The sequence below is a fragment of the Lepidochelys kempii genome, chromosome 11 (genome assembly GCF_965140285.1).
Source record: "Lepidochelys kempii isolate rLepKem1 chromosome 11, rLepKem1.hap1, whole genome shotgun sequence".
Taxonomy (NCBI): Eukaryota; Metazoa; Chordata; order Testudines; family Cheloniidae; genus Lepidochelys; species Lepidochelys kempii.
In genome coordinates, this window is record NC_136390.1 from 32,297,305 (window position 1) to 32,320,007 (window position 22,703).

General features: G+C 43.3%; 1 protein-coding gene across 10 annotated transcripts in view; it reads left to right on the plus strand.

Moving 5' to 3' along the window:
- Positions 1-22,703, plus strand: part of TANC1 (tetratricopeptide repeat, ankyrin repeat and coiled-coil containing 1) — a 216,265-nt gene that overhangs the window by 50,481 nt on the left and 143,081 nt on the right. For 9 of the 10 annotated variants that reach the window (XM_073305546.2, XM_073305545.2, XM_073305541.1 and 6 more), the window contains one exon: positions 2,977-3,050. The exons of the other annotated variant lie outside the window; for it this stretch is intronic. In XM_073305546.2, coding sequence (XP_073161647.1) covers positions 2,990-3,050 — 61 coding nt within the window. In that variant the 5' untranslated portion in view covers positions 2,977-2,989. Of the gene's footprint in view, positions 1-2,976; positions 3,051-22,703 lie in introns of those variants that run through there. 10 annotated transcript variants of the gene reach the window in all.

Below are 22,703 nucleotides of genomic sequence, written 5' to 3' on the forward strand. Positions count from 1 at the left end.
GGTCATTTCCCACACTTACCAACATTTTCTCTCCCTGGATTCTGCTATGTCTTCATCCCTTCTTTTGGCCTTTGGATAGTGGGTGTAGGATAAACGTGAAGGTCCCTTTGCTCCCAAATAGTTGCTGGAAGGGAAAAGGGAACCTTATCACTGCTCACTGTGGTCTTTTCTTGGGTGGAGGCACACATGAGTCCCATACCTGTTGTTGCTCAGACCAAACTTTTGCTCATTTCCCTCTTGTGCTTCTCAGGAAAATTGTAAACAGAAACGGAGGCACTGGAGCAGGTTGTAGACTCAGAAGGACAACTTTAGACAGTTTATCTTCACAATCATTAGGGCTAGGTTCTAATCCTGACTCTTCCATGCTTTGTGACCTTCAGCAAATCATTCAGCCTCACTGAGCTTCAGTTACCTATGCCCATTGTTGAAAGAGGGTATTGCTTGCCTGAATTCATAAAAATGCTCAAGGTTCTCAGATAACTTATACTTCCAAGTGCTTTTTATCATTGTATTAAAGTATACTGTGTATGCTTATTATATATTACACACGAGAAACTATGTTAAAAGAACCCTGTTTGCAAAGTCAAGCACTCAAAAGTTAGGAAATGCCAGAACTGAGGCCTCACAGGCAACCTTAATTTGACCCGTTTGTGTATATGCATGAATAATAATAATAATAATATTCTACATTTGTAAGTTCAACTTTCACAATAAAGAGATTGCACTATAATACTTGTATTAGGTGAATTGAAAAATACTATTTCTTTTGTTTTTTACAGTGCAAATATTTGTAATAAAAAATAAAGTGAACACTGTACACTTTGTATTCTGTGTTTGTAATGGAAATCAATATATTTGAAAATGTGGCAAACATCCAAAAATATTTATATAAATGGTATTCTATTATTAACAACGCGATTAATTGCAATTAATTTGTTAAATCGCTTGACAGCTCTAATTAAAACATATTGGCTAACACACATCCTTTTTAAAGTTCCCTTTTCTCTTCACAAGGCCTAAAATACACCCCCAGTTTACTGGTTTGTTGGCACTGGTCTCACAATCTGCTGAGTAACTCCTATGTTTAATGTCTGCACTTATAATGAATATCTTACTATGTGCATCTTGTGGTGGTGGTGGTAATGTATTCTCTTCTGAGGAGAGAAAATACAAATGATCAAGTATATTAAATCTAATGTAGGTGTATTGTTATATATACCGTGAAGTAGGCTTTTTATGGCAGTGGGTTTATAGTCCCAAATGTAAGTAGTTCTTTGACATATTGAGTGCAAAGGCATGGTTCTTCCTTTTTCCTCTGCAGCAACATACTTGATTGATGAGTGCTGTCTTTTCTTGAAGTTGCACCCATACCACATTTCCTGGGCACAAATCTGACATGAGGAATTATAACATTCAAAAACCAGTAGGAGAACACTTCAGTCTCCCTGGTCACTCAATAACAGACTTAAAAAGGCAATTGTTCAACAAAAAAACTTCAAAAACAGACTCCAACATGAAACTGCAGAACTGGAATTAATTTGCAAACTGGATACCATCAAATTAGGCCTGAATAAAGACTGGGAGTGGTTGGGTCATTACAAAACCTAAACCTAATTTCCCCCATACTAATTTCCCCTTACTGTCACTCTCACCTTCTTGTCAACTGTTGGAAATGGGCCACTCTCATTACCATTACAAAAGTGATTTTTCCTCCCTTGGTATCCTACTGTTAATTGAATTATCTCGTTAGACTGACCTACCACTTGGTAAGGCAACTCCCTTTCATGTGCTGTGTATTTATACCTGCTACTGTATTTTCGACTCCATACATCTGATGAAGTGGGTTCTAGCACACGAAAGCTTATGCCAAAATAAATTTGTTAGTCTCTAAGGTGCGACAAGGACTCCTCGTTGTTTTTGCTGATACAGACTAACATGGTTACCACTGAAACCTGTTAATAATTACTTTATTTTGTTGCTGCATGCTGTGTTCTTGTTTGATGCCTAAAAGAAGAGAAAAAACAAAACCTGTAGAATTGTGTTTTTCTAATTAGATCAGTTAGCTGAAATGAGGTTGAGGACTCTTGGATATTTCAGGAAGTTTAATGGAAAAGTTAAGTTTAGGGACCATTATTCTTAGAGTAATACCCTTGTGCTCTCTTTCATTCATTGTTTCATATTCATTTCCATGAAAAGTAGAACAGTTGTTTAGAAGTTTCTGCTCCAGATGTTTCTTCTCTTCCTGTAGTCTGTAACTTTCTGAAATTGCAGAAGTTGATGATACAGAAAATTAGTTTTTTTACATTGTGGAATGGGAAATAAGGAACAGAAACTGTAATTTTATTTTTAATGCAAAATTTCTTGATAGTAATGGCGGGATTGTGGGGCAAAACAGTGCAAAGATGGTTTTAAATAAATTGACTTCTTAGTGGCATGAGTTGTGGTGGATTAAGTTAGTAAAAATATTTCTTCCATATAGAAGTTATATTGTACTTTCTCTTTATATCAGCGTTTGAAGGTGCCGATAAGTTTTACTGTCAACAGTGTTTTTTTGCCACCTTCACTCAACCTCAAGAAGGTATTGTTTTGTCTAAGTTTATTTTCCTCCTCCTTGATGAACTCTGGTCAGGAGCAGACATTCTTTTGCCAGAGTGTCTTATGGTAACTTATCCAGGTTTAGCCTCATAACCTTAATTATATGTGGAATGTGGAGAATGCTATGTGTTGTTTTTGCTTTATAACAAGATAGTGAACCCCTATCACTTGCTTCAAGTATTAAAACATTCCTTGAAGCTTCAGTATTTGGTTTGACCAATGTAACTTGGTTATAGAAAACTAATGTAAACCATCAACATGTTTCAAATGAATACTCTTTTGTTTAGTTTTATCTTCCTCCTGTCTACTGCAGTTTTCTTTTTCTGTGAACTTTCATTATTAATGATGTATTTAAAGTTTTGTTTTTCTTTCTTCCTTCAGGAACAGTATTAAAATGTTAAAAGCGGTATTAAAAAAGAGCCGAGAAGGTGCAAAGGGGAGCAAAAAAGAATCAGGTATGAATATTTAAATATTGTTATACTGTAGATCTCATCATAACTCGTGAATTCAGCATTTAACATTTTTGTAAATTGATATTTTAATAATATTTTCTTAAGGAAATTACAATTTTTTAAGTATATTTAAATAGAGTTTAATTATTTTAAGAGTCAAGACACATTAATGATGAAAAAATTACTGAGATTCTTTGAGGTAAAAATTATTGATAAATACCTGTGCTTTAGACATTTGCTCTAAGTAACTAAATATTGTTTGAGATATTATGTCCCAATGTGTACTTGATATAGTACTGTCTGAAATCCATAAAAAAGTCTTTCTTTTATTTTTTGTAAATTGTAGCTGATGCCATAAACCCACTAATTCGCTAGTTGTCCATAGTTAAGGCTAGGATTTAGTCATGGGTATTTTTAGTAAAAGTCATGGACAGGTCATGGGCAATAAACAAAAATTCACGACCCGTGACCTGTCCATGACTTGTACTATAAATACCCTGACTAAATCTTAGCTGCGGGACAGGGTGTGTGTGGAGGGCTGGGGTGTGTGTGAGCTGCTTTGGGGGTGGGATCCAGGGGTCAGTGGCACCAGCTGCTCAGGGCCACTGAGGCCAGCGGCTGCTCCTGGCATCCCTGGGGCCAGCTGCCTGAGCAGTGGACAGTGCAGCTCGCCCCAGGGACACTTCAGGGCACTAGTGCAGCTGGCCCCAAGCGGCTGGCTGTGAAGCCGCTCCAACAGTAGCCAGTGTGGCTGTCCCCAGGGCAAGCTGCTTGGGCGGCCCTGGAGTCAGTCATACTGGCTACTGCCAAAGTCATGGAGGTTGAGGAAAGTCATGGAATCAATAGGGTTGCCAATTTTCTGATTGCAGAAAACCGAACACTCCTTCCCTAAGGCCCCGCCCCTTTCTCACTCCATCCCCCCTCCCTCCGTTGCTCATTAGCCCCCACCCTCCTCACTCACTCATTTCCACTGGGCTGGGGCAGGGGATTGGGGTGCAGGAGGGGGTGAGGGCTCTGACGTTTGGCCAGGGATGAGGGGTTTGGGGTGTGCTAGGGGGCTCAGGGCAGGGGGTTGGGGTGTGAGGGGGAGGGCTCTGGCTGGGGGTGTGGGCTCTGGGGTGGGGCCGGGGATGAGGGATTTGGGGTGTAGGAGGGGGCTCCGGGCTGGGGCCGAGGGGTTCAGAGCATGGGAGGGGGCTCTAGGCTGGGGCAGGAGCATGGGAGCAGGTGAGGGCTCTGGCTGGGGGTGCGTGCTCCGGGGTGGGGCCGAGGGGTTTGAGGTGTGGGGGTGGGGTGCAGGATGGGGCTCAGGGGGTGGGGTAGGCTATGGGTGGTGCTTACTTGAGGCAGCTCCTGGAAGGGGCAACATGTCCTCTGGCCCCTAGGTACAGGAGCAGCCAGGGGGGCTCCGCATGCTGCCCTCGCCAGCAGGCACTGGCCCCGCAGCTCCCGCAGGCCGTGGTTCCCAGCGAGTGGGAGCTGCAGAGTCAGCACTCAGGGCGGGGACAGCATGTGGAGCCTCTCTGGCTGCCTCTGCGCTAGGGGCTGCAGGGATGTGTTGGTGCTTCCCATGAGCTGCGTGGAGCGAGAGCAGGCAGGGAGCCTGCCTTAGGCCCACTGCGCCGCTGACTGGACTTTTAATGGCCCGGTCAGTGGTGCTGACTGGAGCCACCGGAGTCCCTTTTTCACCAGGTGTCTAGCTGCTTGACTTCTGATTTGCAGAAGTGCTGGGCACTCATGAGTGCAACTGAAGTTTATAGGTTCAAATTGCTATATAATGCTAAGTATTCTGGAAAAATCACATCCTAGGTGTGTCAAATTGGGCACTCAAAATTACTGTATACTTTTGGACCTTAATTTTTCTGTGACTCACTGCACTATCAGTAAAATAAGAATATTATCCCTTCATCTCACAGGGGTGTTTTGAAAATAATTTAATTAGTATTTGTGAAGCATTCAGATACTTCAGTGATGAGTGCCATAGAGAGCTCATAAGGAAATTAATAATTCTGTCAACAGAGTAGAGTTCGAAGTAGCAGGTGTCCAGTAAATAAGGCATGCGGCCACACATCGAACAAGAATAAAACAAAATACTGAATAGTTACACCGCAAGCGAGCACCATCCATCCTGCACTGTCAATAAGGCAAGGGTCCTGTGGAAAAAAGTAGTATGTGATCATGTAATTGGACTGTATCATAATGCACATGTACAAGGGAACAAAATTAAAGTGGCATGGACAACCTTAATTCTAGTTTTTCCTAACTTTTGAGTGCTTGACTTTGCAACCTTTAATGTTCTATTCATATAGCTTTTTGTATGTATTTTTCTAGCTGCTTTATTTTTTTTTAAAGAAGACTGGAAAAAAACAAGAAATACCATCCTGTGGTATAATATGATATAGGTCATCAGAAGGGCTGGAACTTTTATCACTTGAGCTAATGGAGTAACTGATAGCAGTAGTAGATTGTTATCCTCTTTGGACCAATACCAGAGGGAGATGGAACATTATGCCAGTGGGTTTCAAAGACATTTGTTAGTCGCAGAGGAACTGTGAAACTTGGGGATCTTGGGTTCCATTCTAGACTCCGGAGGTGAATATGATCTGCTGGTACAGCTTTTCTGCCCATTTCCCCCTGAGCTTGACCCTTTCTGCTATGTCCCCTCCAACTTGTCCCAGTCTTGTCTCTCCCTTCGCCCACTTGCTTCTTGTCTTGTCTTGTCTTTTTTCTCTATTCCCCAAGCTTCTGATCCCAGTCTCCTTGCTTAGTAAGTCCTAATTTCACCTCTCCAGACTCCATGTCCCAAGCCTAGTCATCCCTAATCTCCCCTCCACCCCACTCCCAATCTCCTTGCCCATCTAGTTCCAGTTCTCTCCTTCTCTCCCTAATTTGTTTCTTTCTCCCTCCATGGTCTCCAATCATGTGCTCCCACACCCAAGTTTCTCATCTCCATTGGTTCCCAGTCCCTGTGTCCCTTCCTGGACTTCTCATTCAGTCTGTGCCCCTGCTCCTTCAGTCTGTGCCCCTGGCTCCTTGTCCCACTCTGTTTTACCAGCCAGTCCCAGTTATCCCCCATACAGCCTGTCTCCTTGTCAGATCTGTCTCCCCTTCCTGGCTCACTGATTACTTGTCCCAGTCTTCTTTCCTGGCAACTCCCAGTGCGCTCTCTCCCCTCCCCCCCCGCACCTGTTCTCATCTGTCCTGCTTTCTGCCCCCAGTTTAACTCACTGGCTCCTAGATGTAGTTTTCTTGCCATCCTCTAGTCCCAGTTTTGCTCTTCTCCCTTCTCGTCCTAATCTGCCCTAACCCTCCTGCTCAATGCTCTAGGTCCCATTTTTGTCCCCTTTGCATTTGAATTAGATGGTTTCATCCTCCGTGCTGCCTGTGTGCCAACATGGAGTTCATTAGAGCATAGGAGAGACAAGCTCCCTACTCTGTTCAGTGCCCAAACTCATCCCCACAACCCAAAACAGCCATTACAGGGAAAAAGAAAAGGAGTACTTGTGGCACCTTAGAGACTAACCAATTTATTTGAGCATAAGCTTTTGTGAGCTACAGCTCACTTCATCGGATGCATACTGTGGAAAGTTTAGATCTGTAGCTCACGAAAGCTTATGCTCAAATAAATTGGTTAGTCTCTAAGGTGCCACAAGTACTCCTTTTCGTTTTTGTGAATACAGACTAACATGGCTGTTACTCTGAAACCTGTCATTACAGGGAAAATATGACTTAGCTACTGATCTGGAGGAAGCATGTTGAGTCTCTCTGTGGGGATGGCACATGCACAGTCTGGTCACATGTAGGAGCTCTGAGGGGAGCATGCTTAGTGAGGATGGAAGCTTCAGAGGTTATAGCTGTTAAACTCTAGTAAGGCTCTAAACTCTATTGAGTCTCTACTTTGGCTTAAAACTTGCCCAAATTTGGGCACATTTTCCTTGGGATAGTAATAGGCTCATTCCTGACAAAAAGGCCACCCCTGCCAAATTTCAGTGCCTGTGCTCCAAAACACAGGGGATCTAGAGTTTGCCATGGAAATGGTCACCAGAATTTTTTGAATGTTTGAAAAACAGTGTATTTTGTTCTTGCCTCTTTCTCAAGAGGTTCTCTTTTTGAACCATTTTGGCTGAAATTTTCCAAACAGCAAAAAAACCCAACAAAATCCCCCACTCCCCCCTCAACAAAAAAACCCCAGCCTGAGTCAGGCACTTGGCATGGATGATAATTTCACCCCAAGTGGTTAAAATTAAGCAAAATTAAAAGCAAACGAAACAGGGTCTTATAATGGAAAGAGTCAGGCCACCTGTATAAGCAGTGCTGCCAGCCCCCGTATAGGCCAGTACAACATTTACAGTCTTTAGTCTAATTAGTGAGCTTTTTTTAGACACATACTTTGCCTATTATGACATACATTTCATTCTCATGGGTGGATGTCATGATGCATTTTAAATTATGCAACTCAGTTTTGTAGTAAAATGTTGAGGTTCTTAGTACTTTCACCATCTGCTTAGCATTTTTATGATAAACAGGAGATATCAGTGAGGTTTTTATCAGCTCAACCTACTTGCTCCATCTTTCCTCTTAGGTTTAATTTTTAACCTGATACAAGCAGTAAGTCTTCCATCTGTAGCCATTCTGTACATTCTGGATCTGTAGCCATTCATTCTTGTGGGCAACGCTTCTAAAGTGGGTATTTGTTTGTGCAGCCATAGTGATTGCACCAACTGCACCCAGCAACAGTTCAACACAGTAGGTGAGTAATGTGAAACTGCAGGATAAGTTAGTTAGGCAGAATATAATTACATATATTGTGATTTGTTCAGAACACTCTAATTAATGCCATTGGTCTTGAGAATGGTTTTACATCATCTCTTCAAAGAAGTAGTCATTAAATCACAAACTCCGCTCCTTCAACTCCCCAGTGTCATACTGGGGCATTGCTTAAATAGGTAACAATCTTCCTTTTGATTACTATTATTCTATTTCTTATTAGGGGGGCTGTGGCAATTGATACGCTTAAAGTTTAGAACTTCTGCATTGGCATAATATGGTGGTTCAGACTCAACCTGGTGAATTTTTTTTAATTCTTGTGATTTATACAGTTTTCTGTTAGATACCATAAGTGACACAGTAAGTATAGGCTTATTGTATTCCTCATATCCACTCATCCAGTTGAGTTGGCTTCTCTTTTACAAGGTCAAGCAGACTGAAGCAACTCGTAGAATATTCAAAATTTCATGTAACAGCAAATACGGTCTCATTCTATTTAATTGTGAGACCTCTGTTTTGTACTGCTTATATTCTTGTATGTATTCCTCATTTAAAGTAATATCTGATTAGTAGTAGAGGAGCATATTTTTCCTCTACCTATCTAAGCCATTTCATGCATTTTTGGACTTGAGTGTGAAAGGAAACAGGCCAACTATATCATTTTAAGTAGGGCTGGATTAATCCCACCATTAAAAAAATTAATTGTGATTGTTCATGTTTAATTGCACTGTTAAACAATAATAGAATACCATTTATTTAAATATTTTTTGGATATTTTCTACATTTTCAAATATATTGATTTCAATTACAACACAGAATTCAGAGTGTACAGTGCTCACTTTATATTATTTTTTATTTCAAATATTTGCACTGTAAAAAACAAAAGAAATTGTATTTTTCAATTCACCTAATATCAATACTGTAGTGCAATATCTTTATCATGAAAGGTGAATTTACAAATGTGGAATTATGTACAAAAAAATAACTGCACTCTAAAACAAAACAATGTAAACCTTTAGTGCCTACAAGTCCACTCATTCCTACTTCTTGTTCAGCCATTCGCTCAAAAAAGTTTGTTTATATTTGCAGGAGATAATACTGCCCATTTCTTGTTTACAGTGTCACCTGAAAGTAAGAACAAGTGTTCTCATGGCACTGTTGTAGCCGGCTTCACAAGACATTTATGTGCCAGATGCACTAAAGATTCATATGTCTCTTCATGCTTCAGCCACCATTCCAGAGGACATGCGTCCATGCCGATAACAGGTTCTGCTTGATAACGATCCAAAGTGATGCAGACTGACACACCTTCATTTTCATTATCTGAGTCAGATGCCACCAGCAGAAAGTTGATTTTCTTTTTTTGATGGTTCAGTTCTGAAGTTTCTGCATTGGAATGTTGCTCTTTTAGCTCCTCTGAAAGCATGTTCCACACCTCCTCCCTCTCAGATTTTGGAAGGCACTTCAGATTCTTAAACCTTGGGTCGAGTGCTGTAGCTATTTTTAGAAATCTCACATTGGTACCTTCTTTGTGTTTCGTGAAATCTGCAGTGAAAGTGTTCTTAAAACGAACAACATTTGCTGGGTCATCACTCAAGACTGCTATAACCTGAAATATATGGCAGAATGCGGGTAAAACAGAGCAGGAGACATACAATTCTCCCCAGAAATTTAATTTAATTAAATTTTTTTTAATGAGCATCATCAGCATGGAAGTATGTCCTCTGGAATGGTGGTCGAAGCATGAAGGAGCATACAAATGTTTAGCATATCTGGCACATAAATATGTTGCAATGCTGGCTACAAAAGTGCCATGTGAATGCCTGTTCTTACTTTCAGGTGACATTGTAAATAATAAAAACAGCGAGGAGTCCTTGTGGCACCTTAGAGACTAACATATTTATTTGGGCATAAGCTTTCGTGGGCTAGAACCCACTTCATCGAATGCGTGGAGTGAAAATACAGGAGCAGGTATAAATACATGAAACGAGTTGCAAACGGGGGGTTGCAAATTTAAATAAGTGGGCAGCATTATTTCCTGTAAATGTAAACAAAGTTGTTTTTCTGAGTGATGGCCTGAACAAGAAGTAGGACTGAGTAGACTTGTAGGCCCGAAAGGTTTACATTGTTTTGTTTTTGAGTGCAGTTATGTAACACACAAAAATCTACATTTGTAAGTTACACTTTCACGATAAAGAGATTGCTCTCCAGTACTTGTATGAGGTGAATTGAAAAATACTATCTTTTATCATTTTTACAGTGCAAATATTTCTAATAAAAATAATAAAATAAAGTGAGCACTATACACTTTGTATTCTGTGGTGTAATAGAAATCAATATATTTGAAAACATGGAAAAACATCCAAAATATTTAATAAATTTCAGTTGGTATTCTATTGTTTAACAGTATGATTAAAAGTTCGATTAATTTTTTTAATCTCGATTAATTTTTTGAGTTAATCGCTGGAGTTAACCGTGATTAATCGACAGCCCTTCATTTAAGTATTCTCAACTTCTGAATTTGTCAACCTTATGAATCACTCCCCCATCCCCACCCCCCCCACACACACACCTATGTATGCATACACACTACCCTCTTTTTTATTTAGTAAATTATGTAAACCTCCACCTCTTCAATTTGGAGTTTTTAGAATAATGAAGTTGTGTTGCCAGTCACCTTCATAGGTGATTTCAAAAACTGATTTAAGAACCAAGCTGTGTCTCTTGGCATCAAAAGAGACTACTTAAAAAAAAATCACCTTGTGCAAAAATCCATCCATCTGGTGGGCAATATATTCTCTGGGAACTAAAGAAAATTCTTGTGATCATTGTTAAAATCATATGAAATCCACATTTCCCAATGTGGTCTCTTTCTAAGTGACATAATGGTGAGAGCCATTCTGGAATAGAAGAAAAAATTGACAGCTGGATCAAAGATATCAAGAAATGATCCCAATGCAAGACCAAAGACATCTGGTTAACTTTGTGTGTGGTGGTGTTGCTGCTAACTTGAAGTCAACAGCTGGCTTTGTTTAAATATAGTGGCTTATAGATTCCTGTGGTAAGGCCCTGATTGGTGGATTTTCCATCTGCCCTTAAGCCAATTTCCATCTCAATATTTTAAAGAAAAATTAAGCTGTTTGAAATGGAGACTAGACCAGGCTCTGATAAAGGCTGAAGCTTGAGACGCATTTCTCCTTTAAGTGGGTTAGAAAAAAATATTTTGCTACCTTACCCCATCTGTCTGGACTGGTGTATGCAGAATGCAGATTTCATCTCTTTACAAACACAGTGCTACTTCTCTCATGAAAATTGGTCTTACGAGAAATCAAAGAGCTCTATTTTTATCAGTCCAGTGTTATAGGAGTCATCAGTTGGGCAGAGTCTGCTGATTAAAGTCTAGACCAGGGGTCGGCAACCTTTCAGAAGTGGCGTGCCGAGTCTTCATTTATTCACTCTAATTTAAGGTTTCGTGTGCCAGTAATACCTTCTAAAAACGGTAAAATGTATCTTTCTGTAAGTCCATAATATTTAACTAAACTATTGTTGTATGTAAAGTAAATAAGGTTTTTAAAATGTTTAAGAAGCTTCATTTAAAATTAAATTAAAATGCAGATCTTATCAGTTTAGTGTGATCCTTGCCCTTGCTTTTCCTTGCTGAGTTTTCCAATGTCTGGCACGTATTTGGATACTTTAAGCTGCACACAGGCTTCTGAGTGATCAGTTGTTAACCGGCTCTGAGAGGGACAGAGAACAGATTTCATGTGTGAAAATACTCGTTCACACAAGTATGTGGATCCAAATGCTGAAAGCATTGCAAACGCAATTTTCTTCAAACAGTTAAATTTCACTGGCAGGGATGTCCAGCAGGTCAGAATAGAGGCCCCATGATCTCTCTCGGTAGCTTCAAGTGCACTCTGTAGATCTCCAAACTTTGATGCTCACAATAATCCGGCGGCTGGGGCCTGGGACCGGCGAATGGAACCTCAGCTGGCAGGGGGCTGGCAGCCGGTACCCCAGGCCAGCTGCGGAGCCCCTGGGACTGGTGGCCAGGAACCGGGCAGTGTGAGTGCCACTGAAAATCAGCGTGCGTGCCGCAGGTTGCCTACCCCTGGTCTAGACCTTTTTCCTCTGATCCTATTTTTTTTTAGAGAAGGGAGGATTCTTCTTCGAGTGATTGTTCACTTCTGTTCCAATTAGGTGTGCTCGCACGATGTGCATGGACGTCAGAAACTTTTTCCCTTAGCAGCTTCCGTCGGGATGGCAGGGGAGCCCCCTACAGTAGCGCCCTTATGGCAGTGTATATAGTACCCTGCTGGCCCAACCCCTCTTCAGTTCCTTCTTACTGTCCGTGGAGGTGTTGGAACGTTCTCTCTCTCTCTCGCTTGTGAGTGATCCCATAGCCTTTCAGTCTTCTAGTTAGAGTTGTTCTTAGATAGTTATCAGTTAGTTAAATACCATTGTATTCAGGTGTCTGGAAGCTAGTTCCAGCACCAGCCTTGGACTGCGGGGCATGCTGCAAGTACAGGCTTTCAAAGCTTGCACCAAGTGCCGCGAGTCTATGCCTAACAGCGACCCCCATGACTCCTGTCTCCGGTGTCTGGGAGAGGCTCATCAGGCAGAGCGCTGCAAAAACTGCAAGGCCTTCAAGCCGTGCACTAAGAAAGAAAGACTTTCACCTTAAGCAGCAGGGCACTATCACCAGAGCCTCTAGGTCCGGGCACTCCATGCAACGCCATTCCAGGTTGCCAGACAGACACGGATCAATGACAAGGGAGGCATCTCTCTCCAGGCTGCCCCTGGACCCCCAAGAGCAACTGGTGATGCCAGGCCCAATGCCCAACGCGGTACCAAGCACTGTGACACCTCAAAGAATTCAAATAGATGGGTGAGACATGATTTCCCTTTACAAAAATCATGTTGACTCTTCCCCAACAAATCATGTGTGTCTGACAATTCGTTCTTTACTATTGTTTCAACCAATTTCCCCAGTACTGAAACCAAGCTCACTGGCCTGTAATTGCCAGGATCACCTCTGGAGCCCTTTTTTAAAATTGGCGTCACATTAGCTGTCTTACAAGTCATTTGATACGGAAGCAGGATATAGTGTACTTAGAAGTGGATATAGTGTATTTAGATTTTCAGAATGCCTTTGACAAGGTCCCTCACCAAAGGCTCTTAAGCAAAGTAAACTGTCATGGGATAAGAGGGAAGGTCCTCTCCTGGATCTGTAATTGCTTAAAAGATAGGAAACAAAGGATAGGAATAAATGGTCAGTTTTCAGATTGGAGAGCAGTAAATAGTGGTGTCCCCCAAAGGTGTACTGGGACCAGTGCTATTCAACATATTTATAAATTGATCTGGAAAAAGGGGTAAACAGTGAGGTGGCAAAATTTGCAGATGATACAAAACTACTCAAGATAGTTAAGTTCAAAGTAGACTGTGAAGAGCTAAAAAAGGATCTCATAAAACTGGGTGACTGGGCAACAAAATGGCAGATGAAATTCAGTGTTGATAAATGCAAAGTAATGCACATTGGAAAACATAATCCCAACTATAGATATAAAATGGTGGGGGTCTAAATTAGCTGTTACCACTCAAGAAAGAGATCTGGAGTCATTGTGGATAGTTCTTTGAAAACATCCACTCGGTGTGCAGCGTCAGTCAAAAAAGCTAACAGAATGTTGGGAATAATTAAGAAAGGGACAGATAATAAGACATGAAATGACATATTGCCTCTTTATAAATCCAAGGCATGCCCACATCTTGAATACTGCATGCAGATGTGGTTGCCCCATCTCAAAAAAGATATATTGGAATAGGAAAAGGTTCAGAAAAGGGCAACAAAAATGATTCGGGGTATGGAACAGCTTCCGTATGAAGAGAGAGTAATAAGATTGGGACTTTTCAGATTGGAAAAGAGATGATTAAGGGGGGGATATTATTGAGGTCTATAAAATCATGATTGGTGTGGAGAAAGTAAATAAGGAAATGTTATTTACTCCTCCTTCTCATAACACAAGAACTAGGGGTCACCACATGAAATCAGTAGGCAGCAGTTTTAAAACAAACAAAGGGAAGTATTTCTTCACACAATGCACAGTCAACCTGTGGAACTCTGTTCCAGAGGATGTTGTGAAGCCAAGACTATAACAGGATTCAAAAAGGAATTAGATAAATTCATAGAGAATAGGTCCATCAATGGCTATTCGCCAGGGTGGGCAAGGATGGTGTCCCTAGCCTCTGTTTGCTGGAAGCTGAGAATGGGTGACGGGATGGATCACTTGATGATTTACCTGTTCTGCTCATTCCCTCTGGGGCACGTGGCATTGGCCACTGTCAGAAGAGGAGGATACTGGGCTAGATGGACCTTTGGTCTGACCCACTATGGCAGTTCTTATGTTCTTAAAATGAATAGGTTTTTTTTTTTTTTTTTAAGTTACAAACAAACAGAAAAGACTGTAGGAACTCTGAGAATAGACATTGATTTGAGACAGTCTGATGTAGGAATTTCCATCTTTCTGTATCCTGTTCATTCTCAAATGTTGGTGGTTAGATAGCTAAATTTACCTTTGTGTTACTCTATGCCAGAGTTTTTCAAATGTTCATGGGCATGTAGATTTGATTCACTTGTTATGAAACTCAACTAAATTTTCAAGTATTTGGAGCTTCAAAAACCAAGTGGGGGCAGAGGAGATGAGGGAAAGAAACATGTTTTAAAGGATTTAAAATGCAGCTCTGCTCTGGTGTTTGGGCCTGGTCTAACTGAAAAGTTATATTGGCATAGCTACACTGATCAGGGGTATGAAACTCTTTCTTCCCCCCGACCAGTGTAGCTATGCTCACATAATACCCTCTGTAGCGGCAGTTACTTTGACAGAAGAGGGCTTCTTCTTTGAGTGATTCCTCATTTTGATTCCAAGTAGGAGCTCCCTGGCTGCCCCTACATTTAGGAGCCGGAGGGGGAACATGCTGCCGCTTCCGGGAGCTGTGCAGAGCAGGGCAAGCCCCCAACCCTGCTTCCCGGCGGGAGCTTAAGGGTTGGATTAAAAGGTTTGATAGGCTGAACGCGGCCCGGGAGCTGTAGTTTGCCCACCCCTGACCTACACCTTCACTCTACGCCAGACACCTTTTGAGGTGGCTAGTGACCTCGTAGTGATGACAGTGCAGTCCCTGGCACGGGTGCCACAAAGAGGCACTGTGCCCTCTAGGGGCAAGCTGACGCTGTTGAGGCACTATTCACCCTCACCTCGGCACTGCTCCCCAGCGCCATCTCGCTCCATACCTCCTTGGTCACTGAGGTCAGCGTCCTCGTTGGACTCAGAGGCGGAGTTGTATGCCTTTAGGCAATGCCGGCACCGCTCTAGACAAGAGGAAGGGCAGCCGCTACCCGTGATGCCCTGGCCTCTGCAGTGGCAGGTGCCAGCTCAGTGGCCCTTCTGGACTCTGTGGGCCTACCACCAAGCCCAAGGGCTGGGGTCCAGGTTCTTGTTGGTGGCTTTGGAGGCACGGGCCCCTCCATCGTCGACATCAGTTGCCTGGGAACCTTTGCGAGGGCAGGAGATGGGCACGTAGGCTGGCACCGAGACCGCTGCGGGGCTTGGGGCCGATATCAAAATGGGCACAGGCCCAGAAACCAGTACCCTCCCAGCACTGCACAAGGCATTTTGATGTAAGGGGATCCCCACAAACCAGAGAGTCAGGAAGACCCAGTGCTCCCGCGGGCATCTTCATTCTCTCCGAATGATGCGGTGGTGGACATTTCGACCACACTACCTGCCAGGGACAACTGGGCACCCCAAGACTTGCTCAGGAGGGTGGCTCAAAATTTGAGCATGCAGGCAGAGGAAGTGTCAGAGGAGACTGACCCTATGGTTGACATTCTGGTCCCTGAAGGTCCCTTGAGGGTGGCTTTGCCTCTCATTAAGACTATCCATAACACCACTAAGGCGTTGTGGAAAACACCCACCTCTCTTCCCCCCATGGCGGAAGAGGTGGAGAGGAAATATTTTGTGCCCTCCAATGCGTATGAGTACCTGTTCACTCATCCTCAGCCAGGGACTCTGGTGGTGGAGGCTGCAAACCAGAAGGAAAGGCAGGGACAACAGGGGTCAACTCCTAAGTCCAAGGAGGCTATCTCTTTGGTAGGAAGGTTTATTTTACGAGGGAACTCATGCTTCGCATTGCCAACTAGCAGGCAGTCCTTAGCCGCTATAGCTTTAATTCCTGGAACATGCTGTCCAAGTTTCAGGAGCTGGTTCTGGGGGACTCCCATTCAGAGTTTGCTGCTGACCTGGAGGAAGGCAAGGTCATTGTGAGGACCTCCTTACAGGCCTCCCTAGATTCGGTGGACTCAGCAGCCTGTATGATAAGTGCGGTAGCCATGAGATGTAGCTCAGGGCTTCAAGTGTTGGGACTCGCACACAAAGTCCAACAGACAATCCAGGAGTTGCCTCTTGACTGTTTGGGGTTCTTCTCAGAGCAAACAGACACTAGGCTCCACAGCCTGAAAGACTCGTGGGCAATTCTTAAGTCCATGGGGCTTAATACGCCAGGCCTCCAACGAAAGCAATTTAAGCTGCAACCCACCCCTCGCCTCAGCTTCTCCTATTCAGGACTACAACAGGAAGTGAGGCAGGAGTAATAGATGGAGGCCCTCTCAGTCCTCCTGTAACCAGGGCCAAAGCTCAGGGAAGCAGCCCTCAGCCTCCAAGCCAAACTTTTGAAAGTGCACCTGGGGGTGATGCACTAATTCAGATCCCGGATCCTTTCTCTCTCTTTGTGGGTGGTCTATCCATTTCTACCATGTCTGGGCACAAATCACCTGAGACCAATGGGTCTTGAGCACGGTGGAATTGGGATAGTCTCTCCAATTCTGTTCCCTCCCGTCTTCTCACTCACCTTCCCCGTCCCTCTGCAGGGATGCTTCTCACAAACAACTCCTAATGTAGGAGGTGCAAACACTCCTACAACTCGGGGCTGTAGAGGAGGTCCCTCTGGAGTTCAAGGGCAGTGGTTCTACTCCTGGTATTTCCTAATCCCAAAGGGCTCATGCCTATTTTAGACCTTGGAAACCTAAACAGATTCATGAAGAAGTTAAACTTCTGCATGGTCTCCCTGGCTTCCATAATTCCCTCCCTGTATCTGGGGGACTGTACGCCACCCTTGACTTGAAAAACTTTCACGTGTCCCTAATCCCGTCCCACAGATGGTTCCTCTGCTTCATAGTCAACAACACGCACTATCAGTTCATGGTCCTCCCCTTCGCCCCCTAGCGTGTTCACCAAGTGCATGGCAGTTGTTGCCGCCTTCCTGAGGAGACAAGGGGTTCATGTTTATTCATCCTCGATGATTGGCTGGCCAGAGGTTGGTCCAGACTTCAGGTAGAAGCAGATGTGAAACTAATACAGTCGACCTTCCAGAACTTAGGTCTGCTCATAAATGCGCAGAAATCCACCTTCTTCCCAGTTGAGAGGATAGAATTCATGTGGGCAATTCTAGACTCGGTACAGGCCAGAGCTCTCCCAGCAGCATGTGTCCAAGCAATAAAGAGGTTTATAGAAAGCCTCAAGAATCACCCTGTCACCACGGTGAGAAATTGCTTACAGCTCCTGAGCCACATGGCATTTTGCACCTATGTGATTCAGCATACTAGACTTCAGCTCAGACCTCTCCAAGCATGGCTGGCATCTGTATATTCGCCAAACCAACATCATCTAGTCTCAGTCATTACAGTTTCTCCATTGGTGATTACTTCCCTCGAATAGTGGCTAGTCCCGCTAGTGGGGTGTGCTGGAGTCGCTTTCTCAAGATCCCAACCCTCAGTGTTCCTCATCACAGGTGGATCAGCAATGGTATGGGGAACTTACTTGGACTCATTCAGGACTTGGGGCCTCTGGTCTCTGGAAGAGCTCTTGTTGCACATCAATGTCAGAGAGCTCAGGGCAATTCACAGGCGTTCCAACCCCACGTAGCAGGCAGGGCTGTGTCAGTCTTTATAGACAACACAACAGCCATGTTCTATATCAACAGGCAGGGTGGAGCGTGTTCTTCTCACCTGTGCCAGGAGGCACTTCGCTTATGGGAATTTTGCATACCCACTTGATTCACCTCAAGGCCTCCTATCGACTGGGTTCTCAGAATGAACTAGCAGATCATCTCAGTAGTGTATTCACCAGCCACCATGAGTAATCCATACGCCCAGAGATCCTACAAATCATCTTCCAGAAGTGGGGAATTCCCCAAATGGATCTATTTGCAGCAAGGCACAACAGGAAGTGTCTCCAATTCTGCTCTTTCCTGGGCCACGGTCCAGGATCTCTGAGAGACGCCTTTCTCTTTCCCTGGACAGTTATCTGTTCTACATGTTTCCACCCATTCCTCTCATACATGAGGTCTTGTTGAGGATCAGACTGGACAGAGTGAGAGTCATCTTGATAGCCCTGGCCTGGCCACGCCAGCATTGGTTCGCGACCCTCATGAACGTATCAGTGGAAATACCAATCCGACTACCTCAGGTGCCAGACCTGATATCCCAGGACCACGGTTGCCTGTGTCACCTGAACCCCTAGTCCCTTCATCTCATGGCCTGGAAACTCCATTGCTGAACCCCTTGGAGCAGGCATGCACCAGACCAGTTTGAAAAGTTCTTTTAGGAAGCAGAAAGCCATCCACTAGAGCTACATACCTGGCAAAGTGGAAAAGGTTCTCAATTTGGTCAGCACAGAAAGGTGTCTTGCCCACGTGGTCATAAGCTCCATTCATTCTGGACTACTTGCTATGCCTCAAGCAGCAGGAGTTATCGGTGTCCACCTGGCTGCAGGTTTGGCATTTCACCGTTGCTGAAACAGCTGATCTGTCTTTGCAAACTCAATCTGCAGTTGGTTTCTCAAGGGGCTTGACAGGCTGTACCCCCAGGTACATCAACCAATCCCGCCCTGGGATCTCAACCTGGTATTGTTAAGGCTCATGGGTTCCCCATTCGAGCCATTGGCAATGTGTTCTTTGCTCTACTTGTCCTGGAAGGTAGCCTTCCTGGTGGCCATTATTTCGACCAGAAGGGTTTCAGAAATTAGAACCTTACTTCAGAACTTCTATACATGTATCCTTCAAGGACAAGGTCCAGCTACATCATCATCCAGCCTTCATTCCAAAGGTGGTTTCACAATTCCATAGTAACTAGGACATATTCCTTCCGGTCTTCTATCCAAAACCACATGCCAACAAACAGGAGCAGAGGCTTCACTCACTACATGTCAGACGTGTGCTGGCCTTCTAGAGAAAAAGGACTAAATAGTTTCAGAAAACTACTCAACTTTTTTCAGAGTAGCAGCTGTGCTAGTCTGTATCTGCAAAAAGAAAAGGAGTACTTGTGGCACCTTAGAGACTAATAAATTTATTTGAGCATAAGCTTTCTTGAGCTATTAGCCATCACCTTCAGCCCCCAACTAAAACCTCTCCAGCGCATCATCAAGGATCTACAACCTATCCTGAAGGACGACCCATCACTCTCACAGATCTTCGGAGACAGGCCAGTCCTTGCTTACAGACAGCCCCCAAACCTGAGCAAATACTCACCAGCAACCACACAACAAAAATACTAACCCAGGAACCTATCCTTGCAATAAAGCCCGTTGCCAACTGTGTTCACATATCTATTCAGGGGACACCATCATAGGGCCTAATCACATCAGCCACGCTATCAGAGGCTCGTTCACCTGAACATCTACCAATGTGATATATGCCATCATGTGCCAGCAATGCCCCTCTGCCATGTACATTGGTCAAACTGGACAGTCTCTATGTAAAAGAATAAATGGACACAAATCAGACGTCAAGAATTGTAATATTCAAAAACCAGTCGGAGAACACTTCAGTATCTCTGGTCACTCGATTACAGACTTAAAAGTTACAATTCTTCACCAAAAAAACCTTCAAAAACAGACTCCAACGAGAGACAGCTGAACTGGAATTAATTTGCAAACTGGACATCATTAACTTAGGCTTGAATAAAGACTGGGAGTGGGTGGGTCGTTACACAAAGTAAAACTATTTCCCCATGTTTATTTTCCCCCCTACTGTTCCTCAGACGTTCTTGTCAGCTGCTGGAAATGGCCCACCTTGATTATCACTACAAAAGGTTTTATTTCTCTCCTGCTGGTAATAGCCCACCTTACCTGATCACTCTCGTTATAGTGTGTATGGTAACACCCATTGTTTCATGTTCTCTGTGTATATAAAATCTCCCCCCTGTATTTTCCACTGCATGCACGCGATGAAGTGAGCTGTAGCTCACAAAAAGCTTATGCTCAAATAAATTTGTTAGTCTCTAAGGTGCCACAAGTACTCCTTTTCTTTTTACTCAACTTTTTGTGTCTGTTTCAGACAGGAAGAAGGATCTCCCAGTCTCAACTAAGAGAATTTCATCGTGGATCATGTCCTGTATCTGTATGTGCTATGACGTGGCAAAGGTCCCTGCTCGGGCCCGGACAGAATAGTCCGCAAGGGCACAAGCATCTTCAGCTGCGTTCATGGCACAGGTCCCTATCCAGGACATCTGTCAAGCGACAGTGTAGTCTTTGGTCCGCACTTTTGCTTCTCACTATGCCATCACTCAGCAGGCTAGAGACAATGCTGGGTTTGGGAGAGCGGTGTTGCAATCTGCTTGTCAATAAACTCCGAACCCTCTCCCTACATCTGCTTGGGAGTCAGCTACACTGGAATGGACAAAACAAGTGCTCATAGAAAAAAAAAATGGTTACTAGCCTTCCATAACTGTTGTTCTTCGAGATGTGTTGCTCATGTCCATTCCAAAATCCGTCGTCCTGCTCTGTTTTCAGAGTTAGCAAGCAAGAAGGGTCTGAAGGTTTGGCAGGGTCATTTATACCAGCGCTATGAGAGTGCCACTCTAGGGGGCACCGGAGCCATCCCAGCAGATACCACTGAAGGAAAAACTTCAGTGGGGGGCAGGGAGGGAGCACCACCAAGCTCTGCTTCTAGCTCTGTCCATCGGTTGTAGCTGCTGGCTCTGGCCACCGGCCCCACCCTCGGTGCTCTGCTCCTGGTGTGGCCCCATGCCCCTGGCGCTCCGGTTCCGGCCCCAGCTGGGGCCCCAGCCTTGGCCCTCTAACCCCTGTCCGTGTCCCGTACCACCCCCCCCCCCTGCACGGAGCTGTGGCTGGAGGGGCACGGACAGGGGTAAGGGAGGTGCGGGGTAAAATGTTTGGGGACCATTAGTATAGGGGAACCCGGTGCCTATCCCTAACCTATCCTTCAGTCCAGGACTATACACAGTGGAGTGCCATCCACTCTGACAGAAAGGTTCCAATCCTCCCATCTTGGGGACTACTTCCTTCTTTGTCTCCAAGGCCCTTTCCACCATCCCTCCTGGGCTGAGTGCTTCTCCACTTCTCTCCTCAAGCCTCTTTAGGCCAAATTCCACTTCCCTGTCTCCATTTCCCTGCTTCCTCCTTAATCACTGTAGAGAGCCTCTAACATAGCTGGCGTGAATCAAGAGCCTTTTTTATATAGCTCCTGTAGGCGATCACGTGATCCTTCTGTCACATGTTTTAGCAGGTGACTGTAACTGTCTAAACTCAAGGTTTAAGTGCGAATGCCTTCCTAGAAGAGACATGTTGGCTACACCCATGCTTACACGACTAGCACACTGTTACACACTTAATGTTCAGAGGTTTAAGCAAAAATAAACATTTAATTATGGAAATTGATATTTTTATAGAGTTTTAGATAGTAAGTTTATTTAAAGTTCTTTAAAAATATTACAGATATCCATTGGTATTTCCTTTTGGTCTCCTATACTGCCTATTCTTCACTAGTATGTGGTTTGTTTGTTTTTCCCTTAAACATGCCACACTATTGTTTCATGGAAAGAATAGGCTATATTTAGGAAAACTCAGTTTTTGAATATAATTATCCAAATAAATAGCAGCGCTGGATGCAAAATATAGTTATATTGGACTGAAGCTTGACCAGTAGGTCAGAAGAAGGGTGACTTCTTTTAAAAATTTCACACATAAACCAGTCAGTTATTTCAGTTAGTTTTTAGTAACATGAGCAGTGTTGTTCTGTTGACTCCCCTATCAGGCCTGAAGGAACAAGAATAATGGAAGTATTGTGCTTAGCCTGCACTGTTCTTCCTGCAGAAAATGTCATCAAAGTTTAACATCAAATGTAGCACAAGGCATGCATGAAAAATGCATTAATTTTAATAAAAATTGGTGTCATTTGTGGGTTTTTTGTTTTTTGCATTTAATTTGTTTCTTTGACAACTTATATTGTGTCCAAAGCAACCAAGATATGCCACAGAAAAATTATTATGGTGTATTTTCTAAATAAGTTCCACAAAGGTATAGAATCTGAGGAAATCAAGAATCAGATTGAAGTTTTTGGCTGTTTGTGAATGGACATCATAGTGTTTATTGGGATATGCAGTAAATCTAGTGATTTGAATCTTTTATTTTTTTACGAATGTTCTGTATTTACAATCTGTCAAAGGTTCTTCTTAGTATAAGTTTTGACCTTCTTAGTTTTCAGTTTCTCTTACCTTGTTTTACCATCTCCTCATATCCTAGTCTCTTTATATAAATATATTTGACCTAAATGTATAATATAATACAGAATAAGTATTTGAGTGTACAAAATCTGAGTAACATTTTTACTTTTAGTAGTAAATTCTATTATGCTTGAAATATTCAAACACCTTTTAATTTTTATATTCTGAATGATAATATAGGTAAAAAGTGTATTTTGACAAAATACACTTATTCTTGTGTTGAGCAAATGTTATGTGAGGTTGGAAAGTAGATTTTAATTAAGAAACTTGGACATTGCTCTCATTTTAATACCTTTTTTTGAAAAAAAATTTCAGTG